The sequence below is a fragment of the Ammodytes marinus genome (genome assembly GCF_949987685.1).
Source record: "Ammodytes marinus genome assembly, chromosome: 14".
In the NCBI taxonomy this organism is placed as follows: domain Eukaryota; kingdom Metazoa; phylum Chordata; class Actinopteri; order Uranoscopiformes; family Ammodytidae; genus Ammodytes; species Ammodytes marinus.
Window position 1 is genome coordinate 19502432 of NC_137218.1, and position 26478 is coordinate 19528909.

Here is a 26478-nt window from a genome sequence, read left to right on the forward strand (position 1 = left end):
AATACAAGTTATGTTGTGCTGCACTTGAGAGCCTATACGATTTGTATGTCGTGCTACTCGTAAAGTCCGAATGATTGTCTCACGAAAATAGACGTACTTTGGAGCTGCACTTGAAAAACGATGTTGATGTCGATGTTGTGCTACACTGTCCTATTATCGAAATGAGGGTAATATGTGAATTGGCTCCTCATGCCCTGTAGAGTGTGCCATAAAAAGCTTTTGATACTAGTTGCATGAATGTAAAAGTTAGAAGGGGAGTAGGATTTTGGCAACACTGTTTTTCATACCTGCCGAAATCCCCCCCCCCCCAAACTACATGTAGCAATACGTAGGGGAGTGGGATCCTGCGGGGGAGTGGGAATTCGGCACAACACCTGTTTGCGTGAAGACTCGCCGCTCCTGTGCTGCCTAGCAACCATGATTGCTGCCAACGGAAACAGCCTTGTCAACGGAGGAAAAAAGAAAAAGAAGTTGCCTACCAGACGAAAAGAAAAAAAAGTACAAGAAAAAAAGAAAGGAAGATAAAAGTTAAGAAGATGGAGCAACACGTTGCTGTTTTGTTATTTTTTATTTAATTTTATGCCATCTCTGAAAAAAACGCAATGAATCTTGGGATATGTTGGGCCACGAAGGATCCATCTGTTGCAGCCTTCAAAACCGTAAAACGAAGGCTGCATTTCTTGGCCGCATATGAAGGAGCCTTGCTAATGGAACAAGCCTTTGCGCGCCGCTATGACGCAATCGGTCTTCAAATGCAGCCTTAGGCTGCAACCCCTGGATTGAGATTCAGTGCTAGAGTCCTTGGCATGTGTAGGGGAGACTGGGGTAAGTAGGCACACTTTTTACTCTAGTGAGAATTGCTCATCACCTAAACATATTTCAATAGTCATTCCTACATTAAACTGAAGCTTAAGGTGTTGGCTTGAAATGTGAACCCCTCACCTTTTCTAACTTATTGTAATAAAGAAGAAATTTACCATCAAAGACACTCTAACTGTGTGTCTTTGACTGTGTGTCTAATTGTGACAATCAACCCCATAAAGGGGTTGGTTGTCACACACTAAGGAGTTGTTTGTCACAATAAAAAGAAGGCAAGAAAGCAGAACTAAATTTGAAAGTTTAATTTCATTGTCAAGTTGAAAAATAGGCCTACATAACTTTATGCATCTTAACACAAAATGAGCAAGGAATAAACAAAAAGGAAATCCATATTAAAACCAACCTACTGTATGTAACACCATAAAGAACAAAACAAATAGGTCTAACAATAATAGCCTACTCAACTGGGATACACACATTCACTATCTGAGTTACAGTGATGATGGCAAATGTAGGGTCTGCTCACTAACTAAGCAGAGATTGTGTGCCCACTGGTTGCACATACAACACTTCTCCCATACCTCCCCTGAATGGGTGCTGGAGAACGTTTCCATACAAACCAAACACAAACTACCCTCTTCATCTGATGAAGATTCCTCCTCCTGTCTCTTTCTCTTCTGTTTCTTCTTCCCCAGCTGGGGTGGAGTGCACTGGGGTGCAGTAGCCTTGGCAACTGGTCTAGTTTGGGATGCACTGGGACGTTTTGATTTTGTTGCCGTTTTTCTCTTTTGCATGCTAGCGGCCTTTCCTGCTCTATTCTCTCCTTCTCTGGGGTGTCAGTGAGGATACAGCTTGACATTTTCATTTGTTATTGGGTTCCTTTCCTGGCTGCACCCTTTGGATAAATAATGTGACAACCAACCCCCCAAAACATGTGACGACCAACCCCAACTGGAATTTCTTGCTAGCATCAAGGCCAACAACCATCTGACAACTAATTAGCTTGCTAAAAACAATCTAAACTATAGCTTACCCTTCACACTTTTTTAGGGTAACAAGTGTTTTGTTATAAACCCATTGTGTAAAAGCCTAGAAGAAAAATACTGAGGCGCTAAATATTTTCAATTTGACATGAAAAACACTAACAGTCCTCTCACCTCAAATTCAGCAGTCTGACTCCAAGGAAGACTATGTAGGTGACCTCTGATCCCAGTTGTGGATATTTACATACCAAAATTTAACAGACAGCACCTTCTGGTTCCGAGATATAACGATTGTGACAACCTACCTGTGTGACATATTACCCCGTTCTCCCCTACTGTCCAGATCTTAGCCTACAATAACCTTAAAGTTGCATACCTCGCACAGTACCCAAAATCTACAGTAGAGTACTCTGCATGGGGATAAAAAGACTAAACTGAACTTCCTCACTCTCTGGTGTTTTACACCACATGTGGGAGCAAGAAGAAATCAACTTTTCAACTAACAGAAATGCATGGTCAAAAGGGAAGAGCCTTTATATGGAACAAAGAGGATTATGGTGCTAAGCACAAGTCTGGTTTGTTATTGTATAGAGGTCCCTCCTCTCCATTAGTGGGTCATATTTTGACCTAAAAACCGGGTTTCATGTTGGGCACTTTACAGTCTTACCATTCACTGACTGGTGTCAAAAGCAACATCAAAAATAGTCTCTTTAAAGGAATGACAAAAACGTGGTCCCATAGGTGTGGGCCCACAATATATCATCACTTACGATGAAACGTGTCTGTCTGATTTACGAGCATGCAGCAAGACTCGGCGACGGATGGTCTTCGCGTATCACTCACACTATTCTGGCTCTGGAGATTTAGTTGCATATGGTTGTAACCCAAAGTTCATAACCTTCACCCCTGTCACCTGTTCAGTTTTCAGCCTTGTCCCGTCATCAGAGATATGGCTGCTGTGAAAATGTAAAGTTTAAAAAAAAATCTTGGTTCATAATATTAATGGAAGCCAATGGAGACATACTATATCATTTCACAGATAAACTGTTCTACCTGACCAGACTACCACTATTTTGCACCAGTGTTGTCCAACTTACATGTGACTACCCTCGGTTAACTCTATATGGAATCAAAAAGGTGTGTAACTTCAAAATGATGCTGGCGATTTTAAATGTAGAACTAGCTTCATAACTCACAGCCAACATGTGTTTGCAGTATTTGACTGAATGGATCTATTGTGGTTGTTAATCCTTCCTGCGGGACAGAGAACAGACAGACAAATATGTCGCATTGTTTAAGGCATGTCTGAACCCCTTCAGGCGGTGTTTGCCTATTTTAAGACAACATAATTCCAGATCTTGGTGCTGCTTTATGATTTGATTCAAAGCAGGCTCAGTCTCCATTTGGGTTAAAAATTTTCGCAGCACCTTGTCATTGTTGCAACTTACAGGGGAGAAGAAAAGTTTTGGTCCCCTACCCCCCATTTCACCCACATTTCTTTCAAGTGTGCATGAAGGCTATTTATAGCAGAAGCTAGGAAGTCCTTGAAGCATGGCACACACCAGTGTATGATGGTATGTGCTTTGGAAGTGGGTCCATCAACAGCCCTCTCAGTCTGTGTGTGTTTGCTACAGCTGGTGGAAACCAAACTGTTAAGATGACCCTCTGGGCGAAATAATTAAAAAATATATTTAAATATAAACTACTACTAAGAAAAACAGTAGTGCACTGTGCATTCATACCGAAGGGAACTTATCCCTTTATAAATACTTATATATAAAACTTAAAGCTATAATGCATAACTTTATCAAATAAATGAATGCCGATTATATTCAAGCCATTGCCAAAAGAGTTTACACATCGTTGATTTAGGCTATCCGCTCCACAAGACTCTCTGTCAGTTAAGAATCCATTCAAACGTTTTGATGGTGTTGTAATTTTTTAGATCACGTGATTAGTCCAGCGGATAGTAACATTTGTGCACTTTGTGATAAAAGCATGACACTTTGCATGTAGCTAGAATATGGCAATACCAATAATTTTAGCTATAGTGCCAAGCTGGATTCAACTCCTATGGTCTGTGATGGTCATTTTCCAAAATGCGAATGCAAACCAAATTTCATACTTTCACCTAAAAACCTTCATATCTCTGGGTCTGTTGATCATAGAAACTTATTTTTGGTGTCTAGTTGTGGGTTGTCCAGGTTATAGATTCAAATAAATACTGTTTAGAGACCCTTTCAATCATATTTACATTGTTTCATGAAGACGACTTTGGCTTAAGGTGGCGTGAATATGCAAATGTATTTTGATCATGATATTGAAATTTCTCATATGATTCTTGATAAACATATAGTGTTATCACACATATTGAGATAACAAGTAATTATAAGTAATAATAAATAATAAATTAAGTGATTTATAAGAACAAAGATGCACACTTTTACCTAAAAACCTACACATATCCAGATATGTTGGTCATACATACCTATTTTTGGTGTCTAGTTGTAGGTTTTCAAAGTTATAGTTAAAATAATAATAATTAATACTATTAAGTGATTTATAAGAACAAAGATTAAGGATGACTAACATTATTGAAATATGGCTACAATCTACTTTCTTGTACCATTCTTCCAAGTTTGGTACAGTAACCTGGAGAATCATTTTTGCCATCGAAAAATTCCAGCTGTCTTCCATCACTATCTATTAAAGGGAACTAAATCTGATATAGACCACTGACACTGAGATTTAGTAAAAGACGAGTATGAGGTTGAACAATGTTGATGCCATGTTCTAATATGGATAGCAATTGTTGATATATAATAAAGCTTTATTGCAGACACCATGCAGGTCCAAATAATACATAATACAGTATACATAGTAAATGTGATGTGCTAAAGCCAGGGTCTGCTAAGATATTTCATGATTATGCCCAAGACATATGCATTCCATAGAGATGCAGTTGGCCAAAGCACAGAGGGTGGGGTATGGGACACAAAGACCCAATTTTCTAAAACAAAAAACCAAGGATAAGTTGTGCATCGTAGAGTAGAACCACAAATTACAGTGACAAAAAACGGTGAGTTGATGACAACAAAACTTAAATGTTTGGTTTCTCTTATCCAACAGAAAACATAGAATTGCATGTTTAAAACATGAATATTGGCAGAATAGGGGAGAACGGGGTAATTTGTCACATGGGTTGGATGTCACAATCGTTATATCTCGGAACCAGAAGGTGCTGTCTGTGAAATTTTGGTATGTAAATATCCAGAATTGGGATCAGAGGTCACTTACATAGTCTTCCTTGGAGTTAGACCGCTGAATTTGAGGTGAGACGACTGTTTGTGTTTTTCATGTCAAATTCAAAATATTTAGCTCCCCAGTATTTTTCTTCCAGGCTTTTACACAATGGGTTTATAACAAAACACTTGTTACCCATACAAAGTGTGAAGGGTAAACTATAGTTTAGATTGTGGTTAGCAAGCTAATTAGTTGTCAGATGGTTGTTGGCCTTGATGCTAGCAAGAAATTCAAGTTGGGGTTGGTCGTCACATTTTTTGGGGGGTTGGTTGTCACATGTTATCTCAAGGCTGGAGCCAGAAAAGGAACTCAATAATGAAAGAAATTGTCAAGCTGCATCCTCACTGACACCCCAGAGAAGGAAAGAATAGAGCAGGAAAAGGCAGCTAACATGCAAAGGAAAAAAGGGCAACAAAATCAAAACAACCCAGTGCATCCCAAACTGGACCAGCTGCCAAGGCTACAGTAAGTTATGTAGGCCTATTTGTCAACTTGACAATGCAATTAAACTTTCAAATTTAGTTCTACTTGCTTGCCTTCTTTTTAAGATTATTCCCATTAAGATAACATTGTGACAAACAACCCCATAGTGTTTGACAACCGACCCCTTGATGGGGTTGGTTGTCACAATGTGTAAGGGTGTCTTTGATGATTAATTTCTTCTTTATTACAATAAGATAGAAAAAGTGAGGGGTACACATTTCAAGCCAACACCTTAAGCTTCAATTTAATGTAGGAATGACTATTGAAAGATGTTTAGGTGATAAGCAATTCTCACTAGAGTAAAAAGTGTGCCTACTTACCCCGTTCTCCCCTACTCCCTTTCCGCGCATCAGTTAAAGCAAATACAGTCACAAATATGTTAGTAAAATAACTCCAATACCTAAATAATCATGTTGACATTTATTGTTCATTTTGATTGATGAAATCAAATGTTCAGCAAGTCTCCTGAAAATATCACAGCATTTAACAACTCAAAAACAGTTAAGATATGCATTGTGCGTACCACATATTTACAACAAACAGTAACATGGCGATAAAACAACACATTTATTGCATTTTAGTTGACATCTCTTTCACACATTTCACAGCTTCAGTTTAAGTAAATTGCTTGTAAACAAAATAATTCTCAAGTTATCTGCGTCCCTATCACTGACCGATTATGGGAGTACATTCATGTCAAAACTATCAAGTGAGTGCAGAACAAATTTAAGACTCAAGTCTTTATTTCAGATGTGTGGACACAGACAATCTTTTGAGTAGAAACAAGGAACTATGAGTGCTTTTAAAGATTTAATGCCACAAGAACAGTTAACTGACTTGCAAACTGATCACAGCTATGTTTTGAGTTCACTTCATAGTTTTTTCTCTAATAATCTTCCAAATTTATATTTGCGGGCTGATGTATGTTGTACCTGATACTTGGTTAAAAGCACAGATGGTCCCTAGATCTTCAGGTCATCCATCCTGCTCTTGTTATTGCTGTGCTTGCTGGACTGACTGTTTCGGCGCAGATTTTCAACAAGCTACCCAGACGGCACTGGAGATTTTCCTTTCCTCCGCCTCATATCCCTCTTCTTGACCTTTTCTCTCCACAGCCAAATTATCTCTGTTCTGCTTGTAAACAGCTTTGTTGTTGTAAGGGCTGTAAGCAGAGTTCGACTCTTCCATCTTGTACTTTGAGTCAGCAGTGAAAGGTTCCGGCGATGTGGGATGACCGGCAAAGTAGCTATAGTTGGGGACGTAGGGCATTGCCGCCTCAGGCAGGGCCATGGCAGCCTTTGATCGTCTGTAACGCAGACCCTGATGGCACTTTTTGAAGCCCAGATGGTATATTTCCACCAGGTTGAGCAGCAGGGAGAAGCAAGCCACAGCCAGCATGAAGATGATGAAGATGGTCTTCTCAGTGGGACGGGAGATGTAGCAGTTCACCACGTTAGGGCAAGGCCAGCGGTCGCAGGTGTACATCGCCTTGAGCTCAAAGCCATACAGGAAGTACTGCGCCACGATAAAGCCAACTTCAAACAGGGTTTTGAAAATTATGTTGAAGACATAGGTCCGCAGCAGGGCTCCTTTCAGACGAACGTGGCCCTGGCTGTCTTTGACTGGGTCCTTCTTGCCATTTTTGCCATGTGAATGCTTCTCATCATGGATGGCATGGTCCTTCTCTTTCTGCGTCTCCTTCTCCTCCATGCGGACCAGATGGAGGATGTGGCCCAGATAGATGAGGGTTGGCGTGGAGACAAAGATGATCTGCATCACCCAGAAGCGCATGTGAGAGATGGGGAAGGTCTTGTCATAACAGACGTTCTGACAACCGGGCTGCTTGGTGTCACAAGTGAAGCTGGACAGCTCGTCGCCCCACACCTTTTCGGTGGCGGTTCCCAGCACCAGGATGCGGAAGATCAACAGCACTGTCAGCCAGACCTTGCCCGCAACGGTGGAGTGTTCCTGGGTGCTCTCCAGCAGCTTCCCCAACAAATCCCAGTCCCCCATGATGGCTCACAGACGTGCACTCAGTTTCATTGACAAAGAAAAACAGGAAAGATGCCTGTAAGGAGAGAGGAAAATGTGTGTAAAGTTACAAGCTTCATTAGAGACAGGTGGTTTTTTTCAGCCATTGATGAAATAAACAGTAATGCAAAAGGCAGTCCTATAACATTATTCAGTGGTATTACTATTAACTGTCCTTTTCTTGTATTGTAATATGTTGAGTAATCATTGTTTTCATTCATCTTTATCAAAATTAAATCAAAATTTATGTTGTGCAATTTACTCATTACATTCCTTCCATGCACATCATTAAAGAAATATTAAAACATGTTTTTTCGTTTTTTCCCCCAATGTGAAGACACAACACCATCAAATACTACAGTACTTCAGAAAACCCAGGATGAGACTTACCAGTAGAACATGGATCGATCATGAATTTACTGTTTGAATTCTAAGTGACTGTGTTCTATCCAGTGCAAAGGGGACAGGACACTGATGACTGTAAGAGAAACCCCCTGAAGCAGGCTGGGGAGACGCTTACGTGCGTACAGATCTTGTGACACACTACCCAACATTGCTCCCAGAGTCCAAAATTAGGTTTCTAGGTTAGATTTCAGGGCGTATAAGTCACAACATAGCAAAAATGAATTTTTTAAAATAGTTGGAGCCTAATTGATGCATTTTAGGCATATATTTGAAATACATGAAGATTGCCATGCAGGAATAAAAAGCGTAAGCCATTCAAATAATTGTCTTAGGTTCTTCTTTATTAAGAAAGACATACCTGATCATGTTCACCTCCTACAGTATAGTCCCTCGGTGACTGAGCCTCTTCAGTTCACAGAGAGGCCATGTTCTTGTGAACTTCCAAGGAGACTGCAGAGCCAAGATACACTTATCTTGACTGGAGGCTCTATGATCCCGCCTGCTGCCAACCCACTCCAACCTGATCAATGCCCACTGTTCGATTGGCCTTCACGACTGTCTGGTCTCCTTGAAAACCATCCAGGTTGAAGAAAAATTACAGAACCTCTCTTTTAAGAGGGGTTTCTGTTCAGCTGAATGGCAGCTCAAGGGTCCAGTGAGAATGCAGGTTAGCCTTACACGTGAGCAGGCTCTAAATATAAGTCACAGTGAAGGGAGTGCCTTTGTTGTCACTCTCATGGTGATCTGACCCCAGGAGCACCAGACAGTGTGCAGCCTTCTCTCGGTGCCGCAGAGAGAATTTCTGCTTGTTAAGTGATTGATAAACTTTGTGCACAATATTTAAAGTTGCAGAGGAAGATATATAGATGGGATCTTATGTCCTTGGAAAGTTCTTTATACAATGTGTCAACTCAAAGCTTTACTCAGTTGGTGATGTTGTAAATGGAGCTGCTGCGATGCAAAACAAAATTCAGACTTTCTCTGAAAATAAAGTTGTATCATATCGTATCATATTGTATCATGATACACTATTGTATAATATTGTGTTTCCACCTTCTGCTACTTTATACTTTGACACCACTTCATTTCAGAGAAAAATATTATATTCATTTGAAAGCTGTTATTTTTCTGAAGACATGATGAGTTGTAAAATATAATTACAGATAACACTAGTGTAAACATTAAAACGATGTACACTTTGAAATTAGAAGAGGTTTGGCTCCTTGCTTAAGGAGACCTCAGTAGTGCCAGGCAGCTACCTATCCACCCTCCAAGTGACTGGGCCCTTGCTGGACCTTAACTGGCCACCCTCCAGTCACCAAGACGAACCTTCCACACTGCTCTCAGTCTGTGCATGTGTGCATGTTTGCTGCAGCTGGGGGAAACCAAACTGCTAAGATGACCCTCTGTGCAAAATAAATAAATAATAAATAATATATTTATATTTAAACTACTTACGAAAAGCAGGTGTGCATGTATACAAAAGGGAACTGATCCCTTTATAAATACTTATACAGTATATAAAACTTTAAGCTATACCCAAGTGAAAAAAGAACACTTAAAGGCCTACTTCACCAGTGGGAATATGAAGGTGAATTGAACTCTGACTTTTTTCCTTTTTCTTTTTTTGGAGGTTAAAATGTATGAATAATTAGGGGCGCGGTCTCTTGAGTGACAGCTACCCGCCCGTTGGCCCTCAGTTCGCCTTGGAGGTATACGTCACCTAGATGGGCATATCTCTCTGCCCCCGATGTCACATCAATGCCCTTTTTCGGTAAGAGGAAATGAGGCGGAGTGAAAATCTGACAAGATGGCAACGCGCATAAGACAGGAAGATTGGATGCAGTTGGAATAACTGAGGTCAGCCCGGATGCTACATCCATTTTATATACTATCTATGACTTAAGTTTTGTTAAATTGAAACAACTTAAGTTGCACTTAAGTTATACTTAAGCAGTGCTTCGACATAATTTAATAAAATAAATAAATCCTAAAAGAGCAATTGTGTAGCTGAAATGCATAATATAAAATTATAAAACAAATTGTTTAATATGCTCTATCTGATTGCAAAGAGAGGGTTTGTATCAGGAGATGTGAATCATGTAGAAAAATATGTACTTTTCTTAATTTAAAAAAGTGAATCTTCAGTGGGTAAAACATTCATTGGTGAGTTACCCTTATAAAATGGTTACATTTAGGAATTTATATGATAAATGCACTCTTATGAAACTAGCTATAAATGCTTTTTATCAATTTAAATCTTTAACTTCTTGAGATACTTTGTGATAAAATCCTAATACTTAAAGATCTCCTATTATACTACTTTTCTGGTCTTAATTTCTTGTGAAAAACTGCCAAAGAGCAACCTGACACGAATCACATCACAAAAAACCATGTAGATTTTCGGGATACTCTTCCTCTCACCCTAGTGCGCACTGCAGTCTCTCTCAACACTCAGCTTTGTGCTTCTCCGCTCCGTCCCCCCCCCCTCCTGCAAACCCCACTCCGTTGTGATTGGTTACCTTCCTTCCGGAACACTTTCAGTGGCGCGAGGCAGGCTTGAGCAGGAAGATGGCAGCATTACCGTAAATGGAAACATCCGCCTGTGTGACGAAAATAATGTCCGTGTGACGAAAAGAATGTCCGGAAATTCTGAACCGCTTTGAACACGTGATTTCTCGACCGGCTGCCCTAGTGTTTAGTGCTCTGCACAGACACCCCAGACGGTCAGCAGGGAATACGTCTTAATGCATGTACGTAATTATTCGATACGCTAGTATGGTTAAACATGACTATAAATCATTATAACAACGTTTATAGGTCATAAAAGTCAAAAAGAATAATAGGTCCACTTTAAGGTAACTTTAACACAAAATACACTCAAACATAACACACTTTTTAGAACTATTCTTGAGCACATTAAGAAATACTCTCAAACATAGCACACTTTTTAGAACTATACTTAAAGCTGGGGTATATGATTTAGGAGAAAATAGCAGTGGGGATAGAGATTCGAATCCAAATACCTCAACCGCTCCACTTGTGTTCTCTCTGGTCCCTCCCTGACACGCTCTACACCAACAACGTCGGTGCCAAAGTGAATGGACAGTCCCAACAGCCAATAAGAACGGAGAATCGGAGCCTTGCTCTGATTGGTCAAAGTGTACATGAGCGGTACACTTTGACCAATCAGAGCGAGGCTCCGATTGGGTTGGGACTGTCCATTCACTTTGGCACCTCAGCGATCAGAGTTCAGAATGTTTATTGCAGTTGGAATGAAACTGTTTTTGAACCGGGTTGTTCTGGAGGAACAGTAAATACACTAATAAAAATCATACTTTATCTGTACTTTAGAGTAGTGCATTGAAGCACATATGAAGCACAACATAATATACTTAAAGTAAACTTTAAGAAAAGTACATAAGGGTATTGATATACTTGGACAAACTTTTAACGTACTTCGTAAATATACTTTTAACATAAAAAATACACAATTTTTTCACATGGGTAATACATAACTATTTCATAAAAATGAATGTCTGTTACATTCAAGCCATTGCCAAACGAGTTTACACATCGTTGATTTAGCCTATCAGCTCCACAAGACTCTCTGTATTGCTAAGTATGGCAGCGTTTAGCAGGAGCTCCAAAAACAAAAACAAAGAAGCACCCAAGAAATGTTTCAGTTGTTGGTTCTCCTGCAAAGAAAACACCTGGATGTACAGCAGATGGAATAAAATCTATGGGCCATCACCGAAGGCTTTGCTCAAGTACAGTATATGTGCCAACAGTGTGGTTGTAATTCCTCTGAATTCCTCATGGGGGCAACAAGAGTTACACAATATAGCTTTAAGACCATTATTCTAGGGAATAATATTCCTTGATATTGGGTATCTTCCAATACTGAATCACATCTCATACTTACTTAACTATTTATTTACTTCAGCTTGAAAGTTTAACTTGGAGAATGAAACGATCTAAAAGAGAGAAGATGTGTCCCTTTGTTGGAGATATTGGAACCACAGTAACACTTGCATCCCTACGCGTTTGTGTAGATGTATCACAGAGGGGAGGTTTTTGCCACACAGATGACCTTTGGCTGTGAACATGCACTGGCTTTTGAAAAGTAACCATCAACAGACTAACTTAACTTAACTTAAACATAAAAAACATGCAACCTGAATGTGTTGTACACTGAAATCAAGGTGTCACACATGTTAAATTTAGTTTTGGTGACTGAATGCTGTGATAAACATCAGCCATCTTAAATGAGGTTTATGTGAATAGTAACATAGTCTCGGGCTGGCAAATTAATAATATTTTTTTCTATGGCTGCAGCTTTTATTTACATCACACTATCATACATTTATCTCCAGCATTGTGTATGCTGTAATAAAATTGCATAGCTCTCTGCTTTAAAACATGAATATTGACAAAATACTCCCTTTCTGAAAATCTGTCAAAGCAAATACAGTCACACATATGTAAGTATAATATCTCCAATAACCAAATAATCATGTTGAAATGTATTGTTCATTTTGATTGATAAAATCAAATGTTCAGCAAGTTTCCTGAAAATAGCACAGCATTTAACAACTCAAAAACAGTGTAGATATGCATTGTGCGTAGTCACATATTTACAATAAACAGTAATATGGCGATAAAACAACACATTTATTGCATTAGAGTTGACCTTTTTCACACATTTCACAGCTTCAGTTTAAGTAAATTGCTTGTAAACAAAATATTTTTCAAATTATCTGCATCCTATCACTGACTGATTATGGAAGTTCATTCATGTCAAAACTATGAAGTCAGTGCAGAACAAATTTGAGCCGCATGTCTATATTTCAGGTGTGTAGACACAGATCTTTTGAGTACAATCAAGGAATTGTGAGTGCTTTTAAAGATTTTATACCACAAGAGGAGTTGACTGACTTGCAAACTCATCACAGCTAGAATCTGTTTTGTGTTCACTCCATAGTTTTTTCTCTAATAGTCTTCTGTATTCATATTTGCGTTGTTCCTGATACTTGGTTAAAAGCACAGATGGTCCCTAGATCTTCAGGTCATCCATCCTGCTCTTGTTATTGCTGTGCTTGCTGGACTGACTGTTTCGGCGCAGATTTTCAACAGGCAACTCAGAGGCGGCGCTGGAGATTTTCCTTTCCTCCGCCTCTTCTCCCTCTGCTTGACCTTTTCTCTCCACAGCCAAATTATCTCTGTTCTGCTTGTAAACAGCTTTGCTGTTGCAAGGGCTGTAAGCAGAGGTCGACTCTTCCATATTGTACTTTGAGTCAGCAGTGAAAGGTTCGGGCGATGTGGGATGACCGGCAAAGTAGCAATAGTTGGGGACGTAGGGCATTGCCGCCTCAGGCAGGGCCATGGCAGCCTTTGATCGTCTGTAACGCAGACCCTGTTGGCACTTTCTGAAGCCCAGATGGTATATTTCCACCAGGTTGAGCAGCAGGGAGAAGCAAGCCACAGCCAGCATGAAGATGATGAAGATGGTCTTCTCAGTGGGACGGGAGATGTAGCAGTTCACCACGTTAGGGCAAGGCCAGCGGTCGCAGGTGTACATCGCCTTGAGCTCAAAGCCATACAGGAAGTACTGCGCCACGATAAAGCCAACTTCAAACATGGTTTTGAAAATGATGTTGAAGACATAGGTCCGCAGCAGGGCTCCCTTCAGACGAACGTGGCCCTGGTTGTCTTTGACTGGGCCCTTTTTGCCCTTTTTGCCATGTGAATGCTTCTCATTCTGGATGGCATGGTCCTTCTCTTTCTGCGTCTCCTTCTCCTCCATGCGGACCAGATGGAGGATGTGGCCCAGATAGATGAGGGTTGGCGTGGAGACAAAGATGATCTGCATCACCCAGAAGCGGATGTGAGAGATGGGGAAGGTCTTGTCATAACAGACGTTCTGACAACCGGGCTGCTTGGTGTCACACGTGAAGCCGGACAGCTCGTCGCCCCACACCTTCTCTGCGGCGGTTCCCAGCACCAGGATGCGGAAGATGAACAGCACTGTCAGCCAGACCTTGCCCACAACGGTGGAGTGTTCCTGGGCGCTCTCCAGAAGCTTCCCCAACAAATTCCAGTCCCCCATGATGGCTCACAGACGTGCACTCAGTTTCATTGACAAAAAAAAAAGAAATTTGCCTGTAAGGACAGAGAAAATGTGTAAAGGAACAATCTTCATTAGAGAGTGCCATAGATAAAATAAACAGTAATGTGACAGGCAGTCAGGCTTTTCCTATAACTTTGTCGAGTGGTTAAAATTGTGGTTGTGAAAAGGTTTTCTTTCCTTTTATTGTATCGTAAAACGTTGTGGAATCGTTTGTGTCATTCATCTTAATCAAAATTAAATCAAAAGTAATGTCCTGCAATTTACTCAGTACATTCCTTGCATGCACATGATTAAAACAAATTAAAACGGTATTTATTTTTGTAAAGGGACATAGTGTGAAGACACGGCACCATCAAATACTACAGTACTTCAGAAAACCCAGGATGAAACGTACCAGTAGAACATAGATTGATCATACATTTACTGTGTCTGTGACTGTGTCCTATCCAGTGCAAAGGGGACAGGACACTGATGACTGTGTGAGAGAAAGCCCTGAAGCTGGCTAGGGAGACTCTTACGTGCTCACAGATCTTGTGACACACTACCCAACAGTGCTGCAAGAGTCCAAAATTTGTTTTCTAGGTTAGACTTTAGGGCGTACATGTCACAACATAGCCAAAATGAACTTTAAATATAGTGGGAGCCTACTTGATTCATACATAAAGATTGCCATGCAGGAATCAAAGGAGCCCATGAATACTTTTCACACAACAGCGGCAGTTGAAATACTTAACAAAAGACACTGTAGATCGCCAAACAAATAATTATCTTGGGGTTTTCTTCATTAAGAATGACATACCTGATAATGTTCATCTCCTACAGTAGATCCACTCTCCCTCGGTGACTGAGCCTCTTCAGTTCATAGAGAGGCCATGTTCTCGTGAACCACCGAGGAGACTGCAGAGCCAAGATAAACTTCTCTCAGATAGTTTTCACAAGAGGCTCTATGATCCCGCCTGCTGCCAACCCACTCCAACCTGATCAATGCCCACTGGTCTCTTTGTAAAACAATCCGGTTTGAAGAAAATGACAAACCTCTATTCTAAGAGGGGTTTATGTTCAGCTGAATGGCAGCTCAAGGGTCCAGTGAGAATGCAAGATAGCCTTACACGTGAGCAGGCTCTAAATATAAGTCACAGTGAAGGGAGTGCCTTTGTTGTCACTCTAATGGTGATCTGACCCGAGGAGCACCAGACAGTGTGCAGCCTTCTCTCGGTGCCGCAGAGAGAATTTCAAAATTCAGACTTTCGCTGAAAATAAAGTTGTATCATATCGTATCATATTGTATCATGATACAATATTGTATCGTGTTGTATCATCAGTGGTGTATTCTACGTGATACGCAGGTATACGCAGTATGCCCACTAAGAAAGCTCCAGCATTACCGTATGCCCAGTAAGAAATGCGAAATGCCACGTAACAATTTCGATAGTGACAGAACTCAACTGTCATACTTTCATTCGTAAATTCAACCTGTGTGTTGTGTCCCTGTGGAAGTCGTAACGGACTTATAATAGATAAGCGGGACCAGGCATTACCCCACGGCCCGTTTCATTGCGGACTGTTGAGCAAAAGAAAGGGCGATGTCCAACCCGAAAATACTGGCAGCGCGACGCAACATTCAGCTCAGTAGTCCCCTCGGGAGACGCGCACGGTGCTGTCGGAGCACACCAAAAGCGCGCAGGGACTTATTTTCTCCCAGTGAGGAAAAACTAATATTCTCAGTTTGCATAACCCGTTTGAAATTCATATTAACTTTTGTGAGCACTTAAAGATCGGATCATAAGTGCAGTTTATGTCATGGAAGAGATACGGTCGGGAGAGGGTCGGGATCTAGAACAGACTTACTGATTTTTGTGTTTTTCTATTGTATAGTCACCAGAAGGCGGGAAACAATGTATTATAATATAACAAAAATCTGGGGGAGACCCCCATACCCCCCAATTTAATTCGGGAATAGAAATCCTAAATTCTGTGTTTCTAAAGGCAGGCTAAGGTGTAAAATGTGTTTGCCTTTGCTGCACCTAAAAATTGTAAACTAACCACGGTATAAGCCATATGTTAAATGTGTAAATGCTATGCTGCATATTCAAGAAGAGGCTAGGAGGGAATCATCACAGTGTACCCACTACAAAAAACTAGACTACACCACTGTGTATCATATATTGTATCGTATTGTATCATGATGCAATATTGTAGCGCATCCTGTTTCGACTTACACTTTAAAATAAGAAGAAGTTTGGCTTCTTGCTTATGGACACCTCAGCAGTGGCAGCTACCACTCCACTCTCCAAGTGACTGGTCCCTTGCTAGACCTGAACTGGCCACCCTCCAGTCACCAAGCCGAATCCTGTCAAACTATCAAATTAAAAATAATTTGAGAACGTGCACTGCTCTACTTATTATTTTAGCTGAGACTTTAGATATTTGACGTCCGTAAGAATATTTAGAGATATCACACAGTGATCACTGTGTGACTGAACCACATGTATTTCTCAGGAGTGGCAATTGATCAGAAAGAGACAATGTACAAAATCTCTTGTGTGCATTTTTTGCATAGGAGATGAAAATGTGATAGGAGATCATATCTTGAATTTTACTTATCTCTGGGCTGTAATTTATTGTATGGTTTAACATAATAAAACACTCTGAAAAGAACAATTGTATATAATGAGTACTTTAACTTGTGTAATTGTAATTATAGTATGTATTTTACCAAACGTATGCTTCTGCACTTAAACTTTAAGTACATATTTCCATGCAGGTCTTATGTAGATAATATATTTCCACTGTTGCCACACAATCTGGTAGCAGTTGACAACTTTTGATTTCAAAGGTTAATCTCCGCCACATGTCATTATAAAAACATGAATACTGATTAATGTCAAAGCGCAGCGGTGTTGAAGCTTACTTTTCTAACAGTTGAGTAACTGACACATTGGAAAAGATCATTATGAGCCTCTTACTGGTGAAACTTTTCCAATCCCTTAAACAAAACGTGTGGTCAGAACTAAAATGCCCCACAAATAATATGAACTTTGCTCGCACACCGTCACCGCTAACACTGATCACAGATTGAGGGAATTGGCTTTTGGTACAGTAGCTTACTGCCTTTATGCTTCTTGCCTACTCTCTATAGATGGTGTGTCTGTGTCTACAAGTTCCATAAAAAGAGAAGTGCCCTCATGCACGGCCAAGGCCTGTCCAGCTGTCTGTGGGGTCAACCATTGTCACCTACACACTGACCCCTTACAAGGCCAGGCTATTGATAAACCAAAACCTGTGCACTCTGGCCTTCAGAAGGACAACTTAATCAGCACGAGACGATTCCTCACAGGTGGTATCACGGCTCTGGGGATTTGACGTCTAAAGTTGGTGACGCCGCAATTAAAGGTTGGGATGTGATGTTTCATTCACATTTCTTTGTGTTTTGCTCTGTCGACGACTAGCAGGAGGGGCACCAAGTGACTACATTTCCATTTCCTTTTGTGGGTAACTGCTGCTCTCTGGTGATTTAAGGTATTACATGAACTTTAAGTCACAAAAACTGGTCATATATACAAATAATAAGCTCAAGGGTCCACTGTGTGCCACTGCCAACATAACATTGGAGTGATTTTGGACCACTTGAGAAGAATCAGACATTCCTTTCTCTTTGAATTTCTAAATGTAAAATGTGCGCGTGGTAAAAAAAAAAGAATAATTGACACAATTACACAAACTCTGGTTGATTTTATTCTGCTGCGCACTGACAATATATAAACATCCAGCTTCAAAATGAATGAATTTACAACACACCAGTAGTGAAAGTTCAGGAAAAAAAGGTTGCTATTCAAGTTTTTTTTGTTGCTGTTGCAAGTTATTGTCTGAAGACGACATTTTAACAACAAAGTCAAGACAAACACTGTATCATTTAACATTTATGAAACGCAACATGACATTAGTTTCACCAACCTCTCCCTAATAACAGCTGAAGACGAGCCATAAATACCTTGTTTCATTAGATTCAGTTCATGCTGATTTAGGCAAAGCATGTCGTTTATGATCATATTTGACCTTACTAATAGAATATTACCAAATTAAATTCCCCAAATAATACTACTACATCAGTAACAGTGACATTTCATAATTTCATTTCAAGATAAGATATTTGACTAAACATTTAGCTATTATATTATGTCAGTACATATATACAGTCTTTTGGTTCATGGCAGAAAGTGTTAATACAGTAGAGTTGTATGCGGTTGGAGAACGTTGTCTATTGTATTGTGGTGTGAAACCACACAGGCACCAAAATGTTTTGTCACTGAGATTATAACCCACTGTGTCAATCCTCACCATGTCACACTGTGATGTACAGTATATTATATTTGCACCTTACTCAAAAGTTAGATTAATGGCTGTTACCTGGATCTTTCCATTCCATTTTTGCAGATGTGAAATCTATGTGTTTCTTGTAAGTACTAGTAGAGCTTTCGGATCCAAGCCCCCATAGCCGAGTTTCCAGCATTGTTCAATTTGTTACCACAGGCCTTACCCACCAGGAAGAACACCTCTGCAATGTTGAGCAGGATGCAAACCCCGGACACCGCGAGCATGAACACAGTAAAGACCGTCTTCTCTGTGGGCCTCGACACAAAGCAGTCCACCGTGTTGGGACAGGGGTACGAGTCACACTTGACCAGCCGGATCATCTTGTAGCCAGGGTAGATCATATAAAACAGGAACATGAAGGTGACCTCGAAGATGAGACGGAACACCAGGCTGATGACGTACGTCCACCAGAGAGCCCCTGTGATTTTCATCTTCTGGGTCTTGATCTGCTCCAGGTCTTTGGGGTTGCTCCGCCCTGAGAGTTTGTAGAGCCTCTTGTCGACATGGCGACGGTGGGCCACGTGCATGGCTACCAGCAGGGCAGGAGTGGAGACCAGGATGAGCTGCAGGGCCCATAGGCGGATGTGGGATATGGGGAAGAAGTGGTCGTAGCAGACACTGTTGCAACCCGGCTGCTGCGTGTTGCAGGTGAAGCCGGACTTCTCGTCGCCCCACACGCTCTCCGCTGCCACCACCAGAACCAGGATACGGAAAATGAACAGGACAGAGAGCCAGATGCGGCCGATGCCCGTGGAGTGTCTGTTCACGCCGCTGATGACAGCATAAAAGGATGCCCAGTTCATCTTTGATTCTGGGTCTGATGGAGCAAAAAATAAAAAAAAACACATCAGAGGTATTGTGCTGAAAATTCTCTTTTCTTTTTACTTTTTTGTGTAAAGGTCAGCTATCATCCAAAATGCACTTTTCATGGTTTTTCAACATTAGTATGGTTCCACGATATGCCTAGACTCCCAAAGTATGAGAAAAAACAACCCTTTTTTTTCTTCACTTTTAACTTTCTGAAAATCTGCGTTCAAACACCCCTTTTAGAATTCTTCCCCATATGATGTCACAAGGGGAGAAGCCACCCCCTTTATTACTAACCTAAGCACTACTTCCACCAGTGATAAGCCACAACCCCAGATAACCGGCAGTTAGATTCAGGGCCAATCAGAGAAGAATGGGCTTTTTGGAAGGCGGGGTTTAACGAGACTGAAACAGACCGTTTCAGAGAGGGGCCATAAAGAGGAGATTCGGCAATGGCACTTTGAGATATATAAATTGTAGGCACTACTTTCACCTACCTACTTTTATTCTTACTTTAATTGATATTCTAGGTATGCTTTAAGGGATAGTTCAGTATCTTTGAAGTGGGGTTATATGGGGTAATTAGGCCTAAGCAGGTGTGTTACCTTATGGAGATGGCGATCAGTGCAGTCACTATAAGGAGATTGGGGAGATGTCGCTGTATCAGAAGTCAGCATTGTACTGTTGCAGAGGGGGCCAGACGAAAAAAAAAATTCTCCACATATATAAATGTTTACTTCAAACCTAAATATCCGTTCAATTGTACACAAAACTGAGATTTTTTTCCACATCTTTAGTTTGCTCCAAGAGAGCCGTTTATTTTTGTGTCATGCCAATCAGCTTCTCGACTCAGATCTACTGCGGATTAGGCAGCAGATTAGATGAGACACAAGAACAAACAAAAATAAACAGCTGCCTGCCGGCAAATTAAAGCTCTGGAACAAATCTCAGTTTATTATACAATTGAACGGATATTCAGGTTATAAGTTTGCATTTATATATGTGGAGAATTTTTATTTTCCTCTGGCCCCCTGTGTTACAGTACAATGCTGAATTCTGCTACAGCGACATCTCCCTTAAACTCCTTAAAATGACTTTGCTGACCCCCAGCTCCATAAGGTAATTAACGTACTATGCCTAAGGACCCCATACAACCACACTTCATAAATACTGAACTATCCCTTTAAAGCCGGGCTTTTAGTCAGTGCAGTTTTTAAATTGTTAAGAAAGAATGCATTGGACAGAGAGAAAAAATTATCAGCTATTATTCTCTCAATAAAATAGTCTTAGTTGAAAAAGGAGGTTGCGCTTCAACAATGGAGAGTGTCAGTTGAGTGCTAAACCTCAAATCCAATCCAATATGCATGTTGCAAAAAGTCAAGAAAAGGTAGCACATCTCAAGTTCAGGTTAAGGGGGCAACATACTTTCATTTTACTTGTTTAATTAGACTCACATCATAATAAATCAACACTGACACATTTCAGCATAAAGCCTCCTTCAGAGCGTTAAAATTAAATTAAAATAAAATTATCTTTTAAGGCAGTCTTAGAGGAAACATATGGGAATGGGAATTCCAGCTCCTCAAATTTTGAGGATTTGCTGCTTTGGTCACTACAGCCTCACACTAGAGGTGGTTGTAGGTTTAATTCCCGACCCCCTGCTGTCTATTTAGCCCAGTAATAACCAGAGGCTGAAGGATAAAAAAAAAATTAAATATTGATTAAATGTTACAAATGTCCCATTTATAGGTGTCCCTGCAGCTAAGAAGTTAGAATACTCAAAGGTGAACCATGGATACTTCAACAAAAGATTTATCGCACCTTCAATTTACGATTTCACACCAAAATACTAACTAATAGGTTTGTCCAAAATGCTTGATCTCCTCTCTTCTGATCATTATTATTGGTTTTCCAGTGTCCACCGACATGCTTGAGGTTCCAGTCTAGCATATTGTAATTATCAGAGTTGTTACCAGGCTCAGCAGGAGGTGTAAGAGGCATAGGAGGCAGTGTAGAGGACAAAGTTGACCCGCTGGTGTGGCATGGATGTGAATCCAGAGACGAAAGAAGCCTCTCTGCCTCCCTCTGCAGTTGGCAGGCCACTTAAAAGTGCAACACTGAAGTCTGGCACCAATGTGTCATGTGACATGCATTCACCACGTAGTCGTGGTGTAGCATGCAAAGTGGGAATCTGCGCCCAAGGGGTCTCTAATGCTCTCTAAGAAAATAATCTGTCCAAAAGTGTAATTTCAGAAACTAAATTTATGATGGTTAGAAATTCTGAATTTGTCAGCCTACTAAGACTCTAATACTTTGTGACAAGCATGGTAACTATAGATGCACAAGACGGTGTATGCAAGATGTCTGCCATTCTGTTTGATTATCGTCACAAGAAAGTCCAATTTTTTGGAATGAAGTATATAGAACACATTTTTTTTAAACTCTTGAGTTTTATCTGTAACTGTAGCTGTTCATTAAAGTCTTCATTATGATTGTCCAACTCTAAAGACTCAAGATAAGACAAGTAACAGTGAATACTAAACCACCGTTAAGCACACAGTGAACAGGCTGTCCATTTTTCTTAGTAAAATGATAATGATCTGCTAACAGAATTACAAATGAAGCAGACTTACCTTCAGCTGTATTTTGGATTAAAGCACATCCAGCAACATTTACGTTAACATTAGCAGCTTTTTTTGTTATCCCGTTCAATCTGTGACTGTGAACAAGAGTATCAGAGCACCATGACTTTGCATTGCTAATGATTTCTCACACTAGCCACTGCCCTGCACTGGAGAGGTCATATGCTTCTCGGCGCCATATTTGCATACAATAGCCCCATTTACAGAGGCCAAACAAACAGCTTCAGAATTCAGATCAAAGGTTTTCATTTCTGCCCAGCTGAGGAATCTGTGTGGGGACAGCGGTCTGTCCTTTTTTGCCCTTATTGTGCTGTGTTCTGCAGAGGAAGTGGAGGGTGTTTTTGACGCAATACAGCGTAAAACTTGAAGGTCTACAACAAAGAATGACCCATAACATCTGAAGATAAGAAGACAAGAGTTTATTATCATAATAATCGGTCTATCATCTGGTTTTCCTTCTCAGCCTTTATGTCCACATTGTTGCTGCCCGCCTAACATACAAACACTGATTCACTGATCTGTTCACTCTAAGGAACCAAGTACAGTTTGACGTATTTCTTTGGGATTAAAGGCCTGTATTTTCCCTAATAATTGTTCCGTTCCCTTGCATCATTTTTTTTTTGCATTTACAGTCGGTCCAGTTTTTATACACAGTAACTTGTAGGGAAACACTATATTGTGACACTCTACATGATGCATTTATTGCTCCCTTCAAAAAGCAATGTTCTGACAGTTTGAAGCCACTGAGTGCAGGAGCTCTACCCAGCTGTGGTGGTTGAACCTGTGTATATGGTTTTTGCCTATGTTTTTAAAACATAGGCTATGACCGATGTGTTACCAACACACCACAGGATGCAGTAGATTAAATATATAATGCTACAAGAACCATGTTAATTTGTTTCACAAACAACCCCTGCATGTAGTAAGTGTTACACCCATTATCTGGCACATACATAATCAATAACTGAGGCATATTAATGATCACAGTTACAACAACAGCCAAAGCTATGTCATCTCATGGCTATAGTCATAATCACAGCTACAGCAATTTAGTTACTCCACCTTTTTTCTTTCTTTATTTTATCAGAAAGTGTCTTTGTGATCAAGATCTCTATTACCAGAAGGACCTCGGGATTTGTTTAAACATCACAACAATAGTATAGCAGGATTAGCATACATCTCCATAATTCAGTGTTCAAAACTTGACAAATATGTTTTGTTAATATTAAAGACAAAACAAGCTAAGGTATCTTAAACGCATAAAATATATTTTTTTAAACCCTTAGTTTATAATGTTCCAATGTATCTATTGGATATCCATTATGATTATGGGTCTGAGTAGGAAATTCAAAGCTTCATGCTGTTGTTACATGTTGTCTTTTTGGAGGCGAGAACAAGCTTTACATTAATGAAGTGGGTCTGGTGGTGATCACAGCCAACTGTAACATGAAGTAGGCTGCAGCATAAAGGATGGTATTGTGAGCATTACAAAATGTAAAATTAAATGTTGATTTTGAAACTAACTATTATTTATGTATACATTAAATAGAAGGGGGCCCAATATTAATTTTTGTGGGAAACCTATATCATCCATTTTTTAAGATATTGCCAACAACAGTCTGTACTTACCAGAACGAATATGAATTGATCAACAGTATGAAATGACTAGGAGAGATTCACAAAGATTGCAGCATAAATATACATGTGTGATTCAAATGAACACATATGAGGGAGGGAAGTTGGAATGCTTTGAACTTGAATACAGATCAGGGACTAATAAGGTAAATATGTTGTTTAGTATGGGAGGTGTTGTCATGCTTTGCTTTCCTACATGCGCTGCCTGATCACACTTCCATGATTTCATACTCGTGGATGTGAATAATGTCTTGGTCATGCCATACCGTCATTGTCTAAAATAGTATTCCAGCCTCCTGTTTTATCACAATATTGAAAATATGAGCATGAATATCACGGTTTGACTCTTAACTCCCTTCTCTCAATTCACCCTGTGCGATAGACAGGGCCGCCTTTATGCACGGGCTTACCCATGCCCCAGGGCCTACGAAGATCAGGGGCCTCTCAATATAGGCCCCTGATCTAAGAAGGCCCCGAACATTGTCATTTAAAACAATAAATTATTGACTGGCTCATGATAGGCCCCTAATCTTCGTAGGGGGGGCTAACGGAGATCAGGGGCCCATCATGAACCAGCAAAGAAAAAGGGAAAAAAAAATCACATTATTTTTGGCCTATGAAGATCAAGGGGCCTATCATTCACCAGTACATTTTTGTTATTTTTGTTTAATTAACATTGTTCGGGGCAACGCAGATCAAGAGCCTGTATTGAGTTGAGCCAATAAAAACAAAACAAAGAGTTCAAAGAGAGAAGTAGCTTTAGGATAAGGGATTTTTTTTTTAATGGAATGCTGACTGACTGACTGGACTGGATTTTTTTAAACCTGACTGACTGGACTGGATTTTTTTAAACCTGTATATTTTTGTTTCTGCTTTTTGGTATTTCTGTGTCTCCAAATGATTCCAGAAAATAGCTCACATAGGACACAGTTGATTTAGCCTTAGTTTTCTTCTCAAAGTGCACCAGATTGATGCATTTTACTTTAAAAGGTTCACATTTTTCTGTAACCAACCATGTGTGTCTGGTTATTAAAAGTCATTAGACCAGGAAGGGGTTATGTTACCTTAAGTGATTTTGTATTTCATCAATAGAGATATTGTGGTGTAGACAAACATGGCTTTAACGCATCTGTATTGTAAGACCGCCGCCCGGGGGGGCCTACGAAACCTCTCAGCCCCGGGGCCTAGTGGCAGGTAAAGGCAGCCCTGGCGATAGAAATATGTTAATATTCCAGGGACTCATCTACATCGGATCCGCATAATGTAAAATGTTGTTAGAGTCATGTCAAGGTTGGGATTTCTTGAATAAAATGAATGGAAATCAATGCAATGTTCTCCAAAGTGTTCGTATGTGTGTATGAATATAATGTTTTCATCTATGGTACCCTGGAAACCAGCATGTGCATTGTTTGATGCTTTCTGACTCTGATCAACACTTCAGTCAGATGCAGTTGCACACATTGTGAAGGCAGAGGCGCTAATAAGGTGCTCTATACTACACGGCCTGTATTGTTGATTTTGTTTGCTACTGCTGGCTGTCAGAAAGGGCTTACTAAGACATGTAATGATGTAAAGAAATATTCCCATGGGATGCCAAGATGATTTATTATCTTTCATATCCTGTTCCGTAACATTTAGAAAATTCCTGACATTGCTTTTATAAAGGTAGGCCCGAAAGATATGTTTTAACCATATAGGCTGTGTTTGCAGTTGAAGATTTTGATCCTCACACCCTGTGCAAATTTTAGCGAGCTAAGATATAAATGTAAATATTATGTGTGAATACCGTAGGAATGTACACTAACTACCCAAATTGGTGGATTCAAACAAAATATTGAAAACGGGTGTGAGTGTGTGTGTGTGTGTGTGTGTGTGTGTGTGTGTGTGTGTGTGTGTGTGTGTGTGTGTGTGTGTGTGTGTGTGTGTGTGTGTGTGAGAAGGCTAACCCCTGCTTCGGTTGAGCCTAAAGGACGACATCTGGAGGTGATCAACAGTTATTGCAACATCTTGATAATGCTTCCCCCACTGTGAATCACTCTGCAGCTATATTCAGTACTGTGAAAGACATTAGACAACAACAGCAATTTGTTCAGTGATCCAACTCTACATTCCTAAATTGCCACACCTCAAAAGAGGCCTCTAAGGAGAGAAACACCGCAGATGTCTAGTGATTACAAGTGGTTCATGACATACAGTATGTCATCAGGCAATAATGTAATATGTAATCAAGTATATTTTAAGATGGACATATTAAGATATTCCTAAAGTGGTCCTCAACTGAGTCAAGTGACATATATTTACATTGATGTTTCAATACTCTATAGTTTAAATATCTTACATCATTACTGTATTTGTGTGGTGTTGGGGAAACTTCTGTGTTTGTGTTAGCTGCTGACTCCGCCTATTCAACTATTCAATGTATCATGGCATTTAATCTGTAATGAAGGAACACACCTTGTCACATGCAGGTGTTACCTGTCTTGACTCACTTTTGAATGATCACATTGCATTCATGGTTTGTTCAAGAGGCCACACGTAATGTGTCTACATAGGTGTGTCTGTGAATTAAGTCAGTAATCTATCTATCTATCTATCTATCTATCTATCTATCTATCTATCTATCTATCTATCTATCTATCTATCTATCTATCTATCTATCTATCTATCTATCTATCTATCTATCTATCTATCTATCTATCTATCTATCTATCTATCTATCTATCTATCTATCTATCTATCTATCTATCTATCTATCTATCTATCTATCTATCTATCTATCTATCTATCTATCTATCTATCTATCTATCTATCTATCTATCTAGGCCCATTGTTGTGTGCAGAATCCAGACTGCTCAGATTTCTGACA

General features: G+C 40.1%; 3 protein-coding genes across 3 annotated transcripts; all 3 read right to left on the bottom strand.

Annotated features, from left to right (window-relative positions):
- Positions 1-6623: 6623 nt before the first annotated feature.
- Positions 6624-7601, bottom strand: LOC307260337 (gap junction alpha-3 protein-like; the record flags this gene model as incomplete). Its single annotated transcript, XM_080040550.1, has 1 exon — positions 6624-7601. The coding sequence occupies one exon, from the start codon at positions 7599-7601 to the stop codon at positions 6624-6626; it is 978 nt and encodes a 325-aa protein (XP_079896676.1).
- A 5479-nt stretch (positions 7602-13080) lies between these two features.
- On the bottom strand, positions 13081-14133 carry LOC307260862 (gap junction alpha-3 protein-like; the record flags this gene model as incomplete). The annotated part of the gene is made up of 1 exon (XM_080041216.1): positions 13081-14133. One exon carries the CDS (start codon positions 14131-14133, stop codon positions 13081-13083), a length of 1053 nt encoding a protein of 350 aa, XP_079897342.1.
- A 4484-nt stretch (positions 14134-18617) lies between these two features.
- LOC307261031 (gap junction beta-1 protein-like) lies at positions 18618-21339 on the bottom strand (the record flags this gene model as incomplete). The annotated part of the gene is made up of 2 exons (XM_080041468.1): positions 21309-21339; positions 18618-19345 (listed from the first exon to the last, which is right to left on the bottom strand). Exons 1-2 carry the CDS (start codon positions 21334-21336, stop codon positions 18618-18620), a joined length of 756 nt encoding a protein of 251 aa, XP_079897594.1. The 5' UTR covers positions 21337-21339.
- Between the last annotated feature and the right edge of the window lie 5139 nt (positions 21340-26478).